This window comes from Macaca fascicularis, chromosome 1, assembly GCF_037993035.2.
Source record: "Macaca fascicularis isolate 582-1 chromosome 1, T2T-MFA8v1.1".
NCBI lineage: Eukaryota > Metazoa > Chordata > Mammalia > Primates > Cercopithecidae > Macaca > Macaca fascicularis.
Genome location: NC_088375.1, coordinates 164661225 through 164676912, shown reverse-complemented (window position 1 = coordinate 164676912; position 15688 = coordinate 164661225). Strand labels below are relative to the sequence as shown.

Genomic DNA, 15688 nt, shown 5'->3' with positions numbered 1-15688 from the left:
ATTGCATTGTGGGAAAAAAATATGATTTATTATTCTTATGGGAGAATGAACAGAGCAGTGACTGCATCATTTAACTTTTATTTAGAACATTAATGTAATGTGGTTATGATTCAGTTTCATAAGACAAACTGATATCAAAAATCCCCTTTGTGTTTCACTCCTATTAATATCATTAAATAAGCAGATTTTTAGTATATTAGATAATATCATTTCCAATATATTTCTGACATGGAATGTAAGAGTTCTAGAATACCCCTTCAAAGTGAATATTTCTGAAATCAAATTAATAACAGAATGAAATATGCACAGAGGTCAATATATTATGATATATATTAGGTACAAGTACAGTTGCTTATCTATAAAGTGGACTCTGTCTTTGGCTATAAAAATATCTCATAAATAAATGAATGCTGTTTTAACCTAATTAAATTCATAGATGATCTTGCATAGCATAAATTTGATAGCAAATTCCATTTGTCTTTCTAGGGCAACAATCCATGAAAATGAATAGGCATATAGAACCATACCAAAACCTTACTTAGTTGAAACAATTTAACACATTTTGAACTCTTCAGGATTAAATCTGACATTGCTCAGTTGAATAGGTTTGGGTAAGTTTTGTAAAAGGGTATACTAAAGAAGAAGAAAACTTTATTATGAAAATCTTAGGATATGAAAATATTCCTCAGTAATAGTGTTATTTCATGTTGTAATTTCTTATTTTATTTCCTTTTTTTTCACTTTTTTTCCCCAATGTTTATCTGGGTGAGACCAGACTATTGACTGTTATATATTTGCAATTGTATTCATCTAAGTTGTATGTTCTTTGCTTCTAGTCCAAAGCCCTTATCCCTTTACAAACAGAAGCCCATCCAGAAACAAAGCAAAGAGTATTGACTAACTACATGTTTCCCCAGCAGCCTCGTGGTGATGAAGGTAAATTGTCAGTAGAAATTTCTTCTCTACTTATAATGATTATGGATAGAAATGACTAATTTTATTCGAATCTCTGGCCAGGAGTACTGGCACATGGACAAGCCTATAAAGATAATTACATGATACACAAATATCATTTGGGGATATATTTTAAGCCTAAGTCTTGTTTTCTACTCTATTTTAGGTAAGCTTCCAAAACAAAACTCTTCATCTTTATATCTTACATAAAAATGTTGTTGATTTTTAGGAGCAACTATTTCTCTTTATGGATTGCAAGACACATGACTAGTAAAGCAAATCTGGTACCCAGCTAACTGAAATGAGCTAAGAGCAGTCAGATCCTAAGGAAGTTTCAATGAACTGGTTTAGTTGCTGTGTTCACTTATTGCATGAACACAATTTAAACATCTAGTCCAATGATCTCTGGACTCAAATTATTTCATGGTCTAAGTTAACCATAAATAGATACTTGCAAATAAGACCATTCTTTCTTTTTCAAGTTGAGTTCCCCTAACCAAAACCCCAGATCAAACCCCAAATCCTTTTTCAATAATTAAATCTTCTCTTCTATGATCACATTATTCATTTAAAAAGGTTAAAAGAGCTTTGTCCTTTGCTATTTGAAACTTAGTGAAGGCTCCTTAGCCCAAACCAACACAAGCTGATAAGCACATTTTCTACAGTTATAGAGTAAAAATAATTCTTGGAAGAGTAAACTCATTTTAATCCAGCCATGGATTAAATCTACCCAATCCATGTGAATGAGGCCAACTTGTAAAAGAAACCATTTGTTTATGTATTTTTTATTTCCAGGGATAATTATAATAAATTACTTTGGTCTTTGACCTCCAAATGTAAGTGAATCATTTTGGAATTTTTAGGATATTTTTCTTTAAATTTTGTCTATATAAGTAGGAAAAGAAAAGATTGTTTTCATATGCATTTTTATAAGTCAATAAAATTAATCTTTTGAATTGATAAAAGAAAAGCCCCCATGTTTATATATTTTATAAGAGACATCTTAAGTAAGGATTATGTTATATTCATGCAGCTTTACTTATGTTTTCATTTTAATAGCTCTATATTATCAAAATATTTAACTTCAAAAGAATATAGGAGAAACAATGAAAAGTATCTCTCATTCACTGGTCATTTCTGAGATGTGATCTCACAGATTGAATCCCTAATTTGTCCCAACGTAGATTCAGTTAGGTAAGGTGGAGTGTTAAAGAATTAGACTAGCTGAGCTTGCTTTTGTTTCTGCTTTTTTCTTTGAGAAAAGAAAGGTTGGTAATTGAAAAGTTTCCTTGAATTTAAAGTAAGTCATCCTTTGGTTTTCCAGGCAGGAGTGTAATAAATGAGTTTTCAGAATCCCTTGTAACAAAGAAAGACATGTATGATAAAGGACCTCCTTTGGAAAAGAATTTAGCCTTAACTAAGTACTTCCATTGCATTTTCATGTGATCTTTACCATAATGTTGCAAAGAAAATATTATCATTAACCAACATTTTATGTAAATTAAAGATTTATAAGCCATTTCCTTGTTAATTTGACATATTTAAACTAATTGAAACAGACTATACTTTCCACATTCTCTACCATAAAAACAAGCTCCCCTCATTGACCCCACAATAAAAGGAAAAGGTTGCAATCTTAGATACCTTATTGCAAAGTAAATGTTATAATGTTATGTGGTAACTTTTATAAAAGAAATTTTTATAGAGTTTAGCAGTTACAAATAAGGATTCTATTTAGACAGGAACAGAATCCTGCACTAGCCACTGAGAAGTCTCCTAACACTTTGAGCAAGCCTCTTCAAACTCATTAGTAAAATAAGGATGAGATTAGTAGTACCATTATGTTGTTGTAAGGATTGTAAAAGATAACGCTTTAAAATGCTCGCTCCAACTCTCTATATTATTATATTGTCCTATGGGGAGCCCATTTCCTACACTAGAAAATTTCCCAATCCTGAGTATTTTAGGAGTACTGAATTTGAGTTAAGATTACAAAAGGCCATGTAATAAATATCAAGGGAATTTTATTCTTTTGTTTCTCTTTCCTTCTTTGTCTTTCTTTCTTTCTTTCTTCTTTATTTTTGTACTTGTTTGTAGTATCTATCACCATTTTTGCATACTGTATTAAATACTTTGTATAAAATTGTTTTTTAAAAAAGCAATAATCCTTTGGAATCTAACTGTAGATTTCCAGTCAGACAGTGACAGCTTTAACCCTACACTGTGGGAAGAGCAGAGACAACAACGCATGACTGTTGCCTTTGAATTTGAAGACAAAAAAGAAGATGATGAAAATGCCGGGAAAGTTAAGGTGAACCTTTTAGCTTTTGTTTCCTCTTTGTTCTCCTTATCTTTTTGTTTGCCCATTGTTCTTATTCAGATAGATTTTGGGACAAAGTCAGACACCTCTTCAAGTCTCATGGCGGTACCTTTCATTACAGCATGCTGGTAGTTCTGGAAGCATTGGTGTGCTTCAGAATGAGACTAATGTCCCAAATCTGAGTGAGCAAATTTGAAATGCCACCTCATCCAACAGAATAACTGCATGAGAGAGATTCAAGCTGAGAGAAAGTAGAAAAAAAAATCTGTATGATCGACTTCATCTAAGAACCTTATTTCATTGTTGACACACTACACACTACAATGATTTTTTTTTTAATCACTGAGCAAAGCATCATGCAGACTGAATGAGGCCAAAATAAACATTTCTGGAAGGGCCAACAGATTAATATATTGCATTGGCATTAAAATCTCTGAAAGGTTCTGTGTCCTTGGGCTATTCAAGAAGAATTTGTGAGTTTCCTTAAATGTGAGGACAAATTTTAAGGAAGATTAGTGCCTAATGGCAGGTGATGTTCCTTAGGGAACATAACTTCAATTTTTTTTTCACCTCAAAGTATATTTTAAAAGGTCTTTTATAGGGACTACTAAGTCAAGTAACAAGATTGAATTTTAAAATCTGTATTTCTCCATTACTTAAAATTTTAATTATCATCAGAATTGATTTAGATTTTATCAGCATCACATTTTCACATTGTCATGGCAGCATCTTGAATCTCTCATTTACTTTTTATAACATTGTATGTGTACTTTTTCTATCATGGCTACTAACAGCTCTCACTCTTAGTGACTAATTACCTTTATAATTGCATATATGTTCTATTAATAAAGCTAGGTTGTGCGTTATGTTTGTCTCCGTCCTCTCCTTTCCACATTTTCTAAACTTTATTTCTTAAATCAGCACATGAGCACTTACTGGCAAGGCCTACTAATATCGTTACGGAGAACCCAAAATGGATTCCCAAATCCAAAATAACAATTTTGTTAAAGATTTGGGTTTAAAAACATGTCTCTGGATAGTTGATTAGTGCTGTCTAACAGCCAAAGAGGCATCTTTTTGAACTTGTGAATTCCTGGAAAAAATAATGCTAAACTGAAAACAAACCTTCAGAACATTTCAGTTCTTTTACGGATTTCTTATGTTAAATCCAGAACCAATGGATGATGCATTCTATACCAGACTTCTGATTCATCTTTATATTTCATTGAATTACCAAAAATTACATGCTTCTTCCTGAAATTCTCTATTCAAAGAATGCAAGAAGAAAGTGCATTTAATATACTCTGGTATATGTGTCAATGAAAACTGAAAATATAGTAAATGCTTATGGTTATTTAGAAGCCCTGTTTGTGTGTTATGTGTTCAAGTTTGTTTATAATCAGAGTAGGTTCATTATACTTTAGAGTGTTTTTACTCTGTGTTTATTTACATTTGGTTTATTTATGTATTAATGAAACAGTGTGTGTTTCAAAATCTCAAACTATTCAGTTTTGACTAATTTGAATATTTCCAATGCCATTGGCTATTGGACAAATTAGAGCACAAACAAACTTCTAAATAAATCATCATGGAAGTATGATGAATAGAATATATTGTAATCTTACACTGAATTAATCACACTTTTCTGGTTCATTACATGTACATTAAATTCAGCACCATTTTACCTTTAATTTACATGAAATTTAAAAAGGAATCATTGACCTATGCTTTCCACTTTCAAATGGACTAGAGTATAATGCCCTACTTATAGTCTGTATAGTGTAGTATGAATGCTGCATTGTGTGAAGAAATTGTGACCCTTTAGCATCATATAAAATTAGTGCTGTTTTATATGTGGATTTAAAACTAATTTTATGATCATTGTTTTAAATGCATAACTCAGAGTGAAAGAAAAAGAGACTAGAAAAATGATAAAGTGAAAGTATTGCTACAGTGCTCCTCTTTCTCCCAGAAAATGGAGATTCCTTCTCCCACAGGATCTCTCCTGCCAAGCCCCCTGGGAAAGGGGCCAGCGTGGGATTACTCTCCAACCTGCCAGACTGTCTGGCGATTGCTGCACACCATGGGCCAGGTGTGATCAGCAGATCCAAGATATGCCCGTCCCCCAGAATGACCCACAGCTGGCATGGGGTTGTATAACTGGCCTCCAGCAGGACAGGAGCATGTGTACTCCATTGCCAGTTGCAGCACAATCCACCACTCTTCCCTCTCTAAGTGGCAGACAGGTAGGCCTAGGTGTCTGGGGTAGGAGAATCTCCCATGTAGAGGCAACCTTGGAACAGTGGTTTATGGGGTATGTTCTGCATGATTTGGGGTAAGAAATGTTGATCACATAGAAACCTTCAAATTGCCAGTGTTTCATCTCAATTTAACATTTTGTTTATTGACATTGGCAATGGGGTGGGGAGGACTGAGCCAGAGGGGAGGGAAAATCAATGTGAGGTGCCTATTGGTGGGATATCTGGCATGGTTTTTGAGTTGAGTACTTTTTTTTTCTTTAATTTAAAGTGTGGGAATACCAATAGTTGGGCAGAATGTTGATGACACTATTGATGCATTCTAAATTGTCCCCTCCACATATATGCACATTTTTTATAATGTGAATTCTGGGGGAGATTAAATAGCTAAAACTTAATTCTTAAAATAGTATCAGATTAAATTGAGATTTGCTGAGAGTGGCCTTTAAGCACAAAGATAGACAATCTGTTGAAAAGCATCAATTTCCTTTAATTTGAAAACACAGATCATATGAATTCCTGTAAGAGAAGATTGAATTGGGAGTTGTGGCAAGTAGGGCTTCCTTATCTTTGTGGTTGGGTGTTTTAAGAGGTTAATGGGGGGGAAAACATGTTTTACTGGAATATGAAAGAACACTGCATGTCTTGTAAACTTTACTATCCACATGTAATGGACTAGATACTTATCCATTGTCTTGTATTTTTGCTATAATATAAGGCAAGCTGAGAATGCATTTTCCTAACTAAAACTGCTATAAGTTTCTTTTCTTTGTATATCATTCCAACTAATTCTCAAAGTAATATAATATTTAACTATCAATGATCAAAGTATTAACTAATATTTCTCTTACTGGAATTTGCAATCAAATCAAATTAGAATTTGATCATGATGTGAAATATATTATATTATGTAATATAATATAATATATAAAAAAACAGTTCTGTGTGAATTCAAGATATCATTTCTAAATGCCCTAAATGCCCTAGCTATTAACCTTAAGTGATTCTTTATTGCTGAATTTTTGGGGGTCTCCAACATCTTGCAGCTGCTATTTGCATTTACTGCACTTTATTTACATCTAAGATACAAAGAATGCTGTGAAACATTTCTGTTTTTCAAAATTAAAGTAATATTTTAGTAAAAATCTTGCATTTTAATCAAATGTATATGTGAACTGAGCAAATACTTTATAGTGAGTGATCAACACAACACACTTTTGCAAGAATATAATTTATTTTCCTACCTTTGTGTATAATAAATGAATTTATATATTTTATCTCATATTGGAATAAGAAAACATTTATAGTCTATATATTTAGATATATAGAAAAATTGCTCTTGTATTTGGGTATTACTTAACTATTAGTATAACTGGGTTTATGATCATATTCACTTCTGAGGCACTGCATATATCCACTGAAAAATAAAGCAAAGCAATCTATAAATGGGCATAAAATATGCTTGCGTAGAGCTTCCAAACATAATACAATGATAAAATATAGTTTTATCTTAAAAAATTATAAAATATTGTACTTAGCTTTATTTAAAAAATAGAAATTATTTTGCCATTTAACTCAGAGAAATTCACATTTTAAACTTACAGTATTTCTTCCACAATATTGTACAAATATGTGCTGCACCCATACTCTGAGCTAGCATAAGCATTGGAGTCAAAAGACCTAAGTTTGCATATTGCATCTACTAGCTATGTAATCTTAGGCAAGTTACTTACATGGTCTGAGATACACTTTTTTTCTGTAAAGTGGCAACAGCTGCTGCAATGGGTTGTGAAACTTGTGAGATTTTATATAATGATTAATTATATAATTTTTAATAATTAATCATTTATTATTTAGTGTATAAATATTAATTTATATTTAAACCTGTAGAATTTATAATAATGTTTATGTAAATAATTAATAATAAATTAATATCCCTATAAAACATTTATCATGGTGACTGGAACATGGGAGATACTGAATTAAATAACTGTTGCTACATATAATTGAAAAAAAGATCCAGACAGTTAACAGATATTATGTTTAGACATATACAGAGTAGAGTCAAAATCACCAAAAGGAATCCAGATTTTTAAAATATATTAAGTAAAATGTGACCTTAGAAATAGTATCTCATCTCTTCATAGAACTTAAAGATTTTCCAAGAACTTTCACATTTTTCACATTTTAGCTCCAGATTAACTCAAATGTGTAGGAAATACATTATCATTTCCATTTTACATGAGTAGAAACAACAGAAAGATTAGTGGATGATAGCTAGTTGGGAATAAATCTATGACTTAAATTTAAATCTTCTGACTCCAAGGCCAGTCAATTCTGCTAGTAGGCTAGTAAGTGAGAAGCAAGGAGCTTACTTTTTAGGTGAAACAAATCCAAGCTTTATAAGACCTGGAACTTCCTCAATTTAAGGGGGATCCTCTTTCAGGAAAAGAATATAAAATGACTCTGTATATAATAAGACCCCTCACAAGACTTTGGAAGAGGTGTGGGGCTTAAGCTGTATTAATGCATAGTAAATCTATTTCTAGATGTAATTGTTGTCACAAGAATAAAATATTCAAACATCTTCTGGTGATGTGACCAAAATATCACATGTACTTGCTTATAAAATAACCAGAAAATATTAGTACCATGTCAAATAGTGATCTAATTGTGTCAGATGGGACATAGCATCTAACAAAAAATACATTACATTATTCAATGAAGTATTTAATTCAATTAAGGAAGAACACTTCACATTTCTTTTGCCTTCCATTCAATTTATAAGTGTAGTTTTAGTGTTAGGGGTTTTTTAAGTTGCATAGAATTTTAATTTAATGCCCTACTTTAGCTTATTTTTTATTCACATACAGCTGGTTATTAAAAAATAAAATGTTCTTAATTGGCATGATAGTCATAGCATTCTACAACTTACATTTTTAATGTAATTTTTTTTTTTACTTCTAGCACTTTGATGTCAAGTACTTTTAAACAAGTTCAATGATATAATTTTTAAATTATACTTAATTTGTGATTAACATTTCTAATACCAATTTAAACAACAGATCTAAGAATGCATGTATCCCAATGGACTTTGTCTACTAGTCATATCATTCCTTTTATGTTTATTTAAGAATACATTACAAATTAAGTACCCTGGGATTTATTTATATTACAATCTAACAACTTACATTTTTTTTCTGTCAATTCTAACTTTGTTTTGGGTTATATTTTTGTAGCTATATTTCTATATATTATCAATGTCATCCTTATTTATTTGAGAGTTTAAAGAGATTAAACTACATTTAAATAGCACTTACATTAACAAAATTATCTGGTTTTTCATTTGTTTTCCAAATATTTACTGGAATATAATTTTATATCTTTAATATTAAAAGGAATGTTAGAAGTCATCTAGTGAAGTCCAATTCCAGTATTTGATAAGAAAAATGAGCCACAAGGAAGACAAAATACTGAGAAGAATAACACAGTTGGTGGATTTGCTAAAACTGCAGATGGGCAAAAGTGTTTGAATTCATATTCATAATTTTCAGATCTATATCACCATCATAGTTACTTACATCCCATGAATTACATGGGTGTGTGGGGGTGGGTGCGTATGTGCCCCTCACTCTTTTTTTCTCTCCCTTTTCCACTCTTCCTCTTCCTTTCACTGCTTCTCTTTCGCCTTCTCTTCTCTTACCCTCTCACCCCCACACACACTTTCCACAGATACATACCTACCACAATCACATAAATCATTTCATTTTGTAAAGTTGATTCTACTCAGATGCAAAACATGATTGTTGGAACAAGCCAGGCCAAGTAAATCCTTTTTTTCCCAGTCCCTTTTAATTAGCAAATTAGCATGCACAACTTGTACTTATTCTATTTTAAATATGTTATAACAAGTACCCTGATGATGAAATATTCTATATGGAATGTCTCATATTTTCTACCTCTAAATTTAATGCTAAGAATAGTCATTAACATGTGTTCCCAAAAGTTAGACTGATACCCTAAAATGAATTCAAGAATGGAAATAAGTAGCTGGATCGATAAAAGCCAAAATTTACACATGTCCCTAAAATATGTTAGAAAGTGGTCCCAATTTTTAATTTCTCTTCATTATAAGATATTACTCAAGAAGCATGTCACTTTCTTAGGGTAAAAAGTAAATATAAAAACTACCCTGAAGCATTTTTTTCTCTTAGGGATTAATGAGAATTAGCTAGTCTACCTTTTGATATAACATACCAACTGTTTAACAAAGGCTAATGCATATTTGGGCAGCAGATATTGTCAACTCCCCATTTTTTAATATGCAACTCTACTTGTAAAGCTTGTTGGGTCTCCTCCCATCACCTGCATTGATACTCAAAAGATACTCTTAATATCAACATAATTACTTACAAATATTAAAATAAGGAAGAGAACAGTGTCTAAAGTAAGAAAGCAGCTGGTATAACGTGATTAAATTTTTCAAATTACCAATCACTTAAGTGTTTTGACCTACTGCTATTTCAGCCATCTATAGGGTAGGTCTAAAGACAGAATATGATTCAAAATTAGTTTATAATCTAGAAGAATGGGAAGGGGTGGGAAGTCCCACAAGGCTAAATATGAAAACACTATGCGTCCTACTCTATAACAGTTTCTCAGCCAGCTCAACACTCACTGTATTGCATTTGATTATACTACTGAATATAAAATGGGGTAGTTTTGTGAACATGCTTGCTGAAGTCATTTTTATGTTAAATTTCTTTTTGTAAACTTCTAGGTTGAAATAAACCTAAAACGATATCCAACTCCTTACCCAGAGGATTTAAAGAATATGGTAAAATCTGTTCAAAATTTGGTGGGTAAGCCAAGCCATGGAGTGCGTGTTGAGAATTCAAATCCAACTGCTAACACGGAGCAAACTGTGAAAGAAAAATATGAACACAAGTGGCCGGTAGCCCCAAAGGAGATTACAGTGGAGGTACTTGAAGGTTATTGGTAATTGCCAGTGTGGTTTGGATTTTTTGGAATTTTAAATATGTTTTTTAACTGAATAGATCTTCCTTGATAAGTGCATTTTTCCCCTAAAATATAAATGATCTCTCTACTTTTTCAAACTATGAGGGTTGCATTTAATCAATCATAGAAAAATGATACCCTCATGGCCAAAAATCATTAACATAGCTCCAAAAGTTCCAATACACACAGAATGAATAAGTTCATCACCCAGCAAGGCCTGGCCAGTGAGTGCATTATATCATATTAGTGACATTATTTTGGCTACCCCAAACTTTTATTGTATTAATCATTAAGAAAGACTAATCCAAGATTTTCTATTATGCAAATCTCATAAAATTCCTAATTAGATCTAGAGCACAATTTTTAAAATGTTTTTATCTTTGGCTTACAACTTTTCTAGGAAACACTGATTAACAATAAAAGAAGGATATAACTTTGAAATTTAGATTTATGGAATCTAGTCATGTGAAACTTAATTCCTATATTTTAGAATGAGTTAGAAATCCATCCTTATTGATTTTGTGGTCTGAAAAGAATTCAACTACACTAACGCCACCTCTACTATTTCATCACCTCTTCAGCTAATTTGGTTATCATATTTTTATCTTCATTAGAAACATAATTGATCTGAGTACATCTGTAAGTTCGCCTAACTACTTCTCCAAAATCTAGATTGGCAAAACTCTTTTACAAATCTGCATTTCAGAGCATCATTTTGTTGCATTTATTAAACACCAACTGCATATGTAACACTGTGCCAAATACTGTGAGAGAGAAAAAAGAAATATAAAATGTGTCTGTAATCCCCCAATAATTTAAAGCCGACTCAGATACACTTAAGACACATGAAACAATTAAAGAGCATATTATTTAAAATATGATCCCATGGTTAGTTGAGTGATGGCGAATATAATGCTCTAAGTTTAGTTTAGACTGTGTATTAAAGGTAGGGTGATTCTGTTAGAGAGGAAAAGGGAGGAGGGCATTCCAAGCAAAGGGAAGAGCTTGAGCAAAAATAAGCATAGTGTGCATATCTGCCAGCAGAGGTACCAACCTACCCTAGAGGAGGGGAATACACCTAGATTTCTAAGGGAAAAAAATGTTAACATTCATTTTCATTGTTTTTTGCTTATAAAATCAGTATCACTATACTTTTTCCTTTCTAAAATATTATGCACATATTATAGTAAAGCAACAGACTGTTCTTTTATCTCAAAGATATTGCTGCAATATAAAGGGGAAGGAAACCAACATTTAGCAGATACACATTAAATACATACATATACATTTTATATTTAAATATCCTGTAATCACAGTTTGACATCAAAATAACTGATGGTCATGAAAATCTATAAACTGGATAAATTTACTATAAAATAAGAGTCTAAAATGTCTTCATGCAGGGATGGGATAGATGAGGCTTTGGTCATGAATTTAATAATAAATCTTAAAACTGTCCCAGAATCAGGTCAAGCATAACCAATCTAAAATTTGATTTAATGTTTCCTTTGTAAACTTGCTTTTGCTTTCGTGTTCCTGATCTTGATCTCACTGGCACCATTATCTTCCATTTCACTCAAGCTAGAAATTTGAGAGATGTCCTTATTTCTTCTTCCTTCTTTCTCTCCACTTCCTGTGTCTTCCAAATAATTACCAAAGCCTGTGCATTCTCACCTAAGTGTATCATTTCTACCTCTTCAGGCCCTCAATTCTGTCCTGCATTACTATAAAAAATATCTGTTTTTTTGGCTTCCCTTGTCCCCAGCCTCCTCATTGCCTTGTCAATGGTCTTCCTAAAACAGAATTCTAATCATTTCTTTGCCCTCCTTAAAAACACTACAGTGACTCCTTATTGCTCAGGCTAAGATTAAAGCTCAACTTCCGGCTTTAAATTTGTCTGTGTGATTTGCACCACCCCTTTCTTAGCTTTCTTCTACTAGTCTTTTCCTCTTGAACAGAAATTTCACTGGCAATTTCAATACTTTATCTAAAATTGAGATTCTAGATCTTCTCTCTCTAACTTTTAACCATCCTAGAGCAAGGAGGAACTGTTGCTTTCTGTATTATCCTCCTGTCTCAAAATAACTGCAGCCAAAGTAAAGGTTCACACTCTATTTTTCAATGTCCAGATTTAATAAATGCAGATAATCAAGCATTTAGCTGATCAGTGCATACTAAATATTTATGTTTTGTACTTGTATGCCATTTTTTGGGTCATTATTATTAGTTCACACTGCCAAGGATATGGAAGAGGGTATTATACACTGCATGATATATTTATTCATGTGATTAAATGTAGAAAAACCCCCAGAAAAGAATAAAGGTAGGCAGGACCAGAAGTGGAAAACAGAAAAATTAAATAAGGTAGAAAGATTACAAATGCAACTAAGGGGAAAAGGAAAGGTAAATATTTATTGCTCACTTTCATTTGCCAACTATATGCCAGTAGTTTTAACATACATTATGCCAGACAAAGAACAGGGCTGGCAGAGCCATAAGAAGAAGGAGGACAGAGAGATTTTCCTTTATAATGCCTTGTACAGTTTGCATTTGCCTTTTCCCCAGATCTCTTTATATGGCTAGCACTTCCTCATCCTTCAAGTTTCAGCTTAAAGGTCACCTCAGCAGGAAGGCCTTCCCTGGTCACCCTGATCAGTTAGACCCTCTGATATTCTCTGTCACGTCACATTATCACATTAAATATGATGAACAGTTATGATTACTTTGTTTATTGACTTCAGACTGTGAGTTTCATGAAGGCAGGGATGCTTTCTTTCTTGCCCGTCCTTTTATTGCCTGAGTCTAGCACAGTGCCTAGGATAGAGTAGGAGCAAAATAAATATTTGTTGAATAAATGAATGATTGATATAGTCTAGTATAATGACTCTGGTAACATGTCTGTCTCTCCATTCAATTAGATATTCATTGAAATCAAGGAGAAGTTCTGAGGTTTTTTTGAATTAATAATTTAATTAATTGATACCTATCCACACTTCATCACCTGTGTGTTCAATACACTCTTGGTATATAAATGCCCACAGCGTCTCAGTGATGTTATGGTGATCCTAGACAAAAATAAATACCTAGGAGTTTCATTTGTTATTCCCAAACAGCTTAGTAAATATTTATGCCCTACTTTGTGGTCATTTGAAAAAATCAATGCAATTAAATTGAAAGAGAAAATTTTTACCTTATTCTTACCAAATCAAAGCCAAAATATTAATGGCATACATGCACCTGTTAAACACCACCTATCTTCTCACAGCTAGGAATCATAGTAGACACCACAATTTTAATTTCTGTTTCTCATTGATTTTCAAATGCCACTTGGTTTTTGATCACAGCAACCACCAAAAACCCAGCCTCACAAGGATTTTGGTTTTTTGTTTTTGTTTTTTGTTTTTTATTTTTTTGAGATGGAGTCTCGCTCTGTTGCCAGGCTGGAGTGCAGTGGTGTGATCTCAGCTCACTGCAACCTCCAACTCCCTGGTTCTAACGATTCTCCTGCCTCAGCCTCCTGAGTAGCTGGGATTACAGGCACGTGCCAGCACAGCCAGCTAATTTTTGTATTTTTAGTAGAGACGGGGTTTCACCGTGTTGGCCAGGATGATCTCGATCTCCTGACATCATAATCCACCCACCTTGGCCTCCCAAAGTGCTGGGATTACAGGCATGAGCCAGCATGCCCGGCCAAGGATTTTCATCAAAAAGAATGTGCAATCTAATGTTGTAACTGAGAGCTATCTCAAGCTAGCCATTTGCACAGTGTCTGTCTAATGTCAAGTATTGCTTTGTTTTCCTCAAACATTTAATATAACTCAAGTGTCCCTGTTAATTGCAGCAACACCCATGGGTGCCTCAGAGTACAGTTTAAGAATCAAGGGGTAGGGCTTTTAAATCTAGCACACATGAATTGAAATCTTGGCTCCACCTTGTGACCTTAACGAGTTCCTAAAACCTTTTCGATCCTTGGTTTCTTTATCTTAAAAAAAACACAAAACAGAAAATATAACAGCTATTTGTATACAGCTCCAAGTACAGTTATTGACACAGAAGAAGCCTACAGTAAATCATTCTCTCTTCTTTCTCAAGAGAATTATATGCCAATTCCTTCCTCATCCTCCTTTAATCCTTCTGCAAGTAACTACCAAGATACATGTTCACCATCCAAAAATGTTCTCCATTTTTCTCTTTGTTAGGAGATTCAGCCCAATTTTTTTCTATAGAGGAACATCTTTCTTCCAGTAACAGAGAATTGTCAATTACCCTCAAAATTTTCCTTAAATTACTTTTATTCATGCTAGGCCTAAACTCTCAAAAGCTCAGAAATAAGCTTGCTTTCTTTCCTTTGACTTCTTCCTGAGGCTTCTTTTCTTTATGGCAGTAGCAGCCAAGATGTAGTTTGAACAGTGGAAGGGCAATTGTGTGAAAAAGGACATTTTACCTTTTCTTTCTCTCCCACTTCTGTCTCCTCACCAGAAAGAAAATATGGTTCAATCTACTTGCAATGGAATCCCCACTAAATTCTATTTTCTACCAAAAACTTCCTTTGCCCATGGAAGCATTGCCCATGGAAGCAGTCCCCAAAACTTTGCCCACTTTTCCAAAAGGAACTCTATTCCTCTAGCCTCTATAAAAGAAATTATAGAAACAAAATTAGTGATTTGTTTCCTTTGTTGGATAGTTAACTTTACTTTGTGAAACCCATGTGAGAAATGAGCTATTCTTAGGATAGACAATACTGCATACACAGTATCACATAGATCTTTGAGTAGCACAGATCTCAGTTCAAATCCTGGCTCTACCACTTATTAGGTTTGTGACTTAGAATTGTGATTTTACCTCACTGAGCCTTCATTTCCTTATCTGCAGAACAAAAAAAAAAAAAGATGATAATAAATAATTTGAATGCCACATGATAAAAAAATAAGGTTGTCTTTTAAATAATTAACAAGGACAATAGAGAGTGTTTAGCATAGTAGCACCACAGCAGATGTAATTAGTGCCATGTAATTTATGGCCATTATCATCATTGTCATCATCATCATCATCACTTTGTTCATAAGGGTAAGAGAATCTACTCAGACCACTGCAAATTCATCATTCTTGTTTCAATAATGTCCTTCTAAGAAGAAAT

General features: G+C 33.0%; 1 protein-coding gene across 17 annotated transcripts in view; it reads left to right on the top strand.

The window, feature by feature from the left end:
- Positions 1-15688, top strand: part of LRRC7 (leucine rich repeat containing 7) — a 553605-nt gene that overhangs the window by 446365 nt on the left and 91552 nt on the right. For 14 of the 17 annotated variants that reach the window (XM_074003903.1, XM_074003898.1, XM_005543054.5 and 11 more), the window contains 4 exons: positions 837-936; positions 3141-3265; positions 5272-5520; positions 10313-10513. In XM_074003903.1, the coding sequence (XP_073860004.1) occupies positions 837-936; positions 3141-3265; positions 5272-5520; positions 10313-10513 (675 nt within the window). The remainder of the gene's footprint in view (positions 1-836; positions 937-3140; positions 3266-5271; positions 5521-10312; positions 10514-15688) is intronic. The other 3 variants (XM_074003948.1, XM_015434177.4, XM_045369009.3) reach the window with 2 other exon arrangements.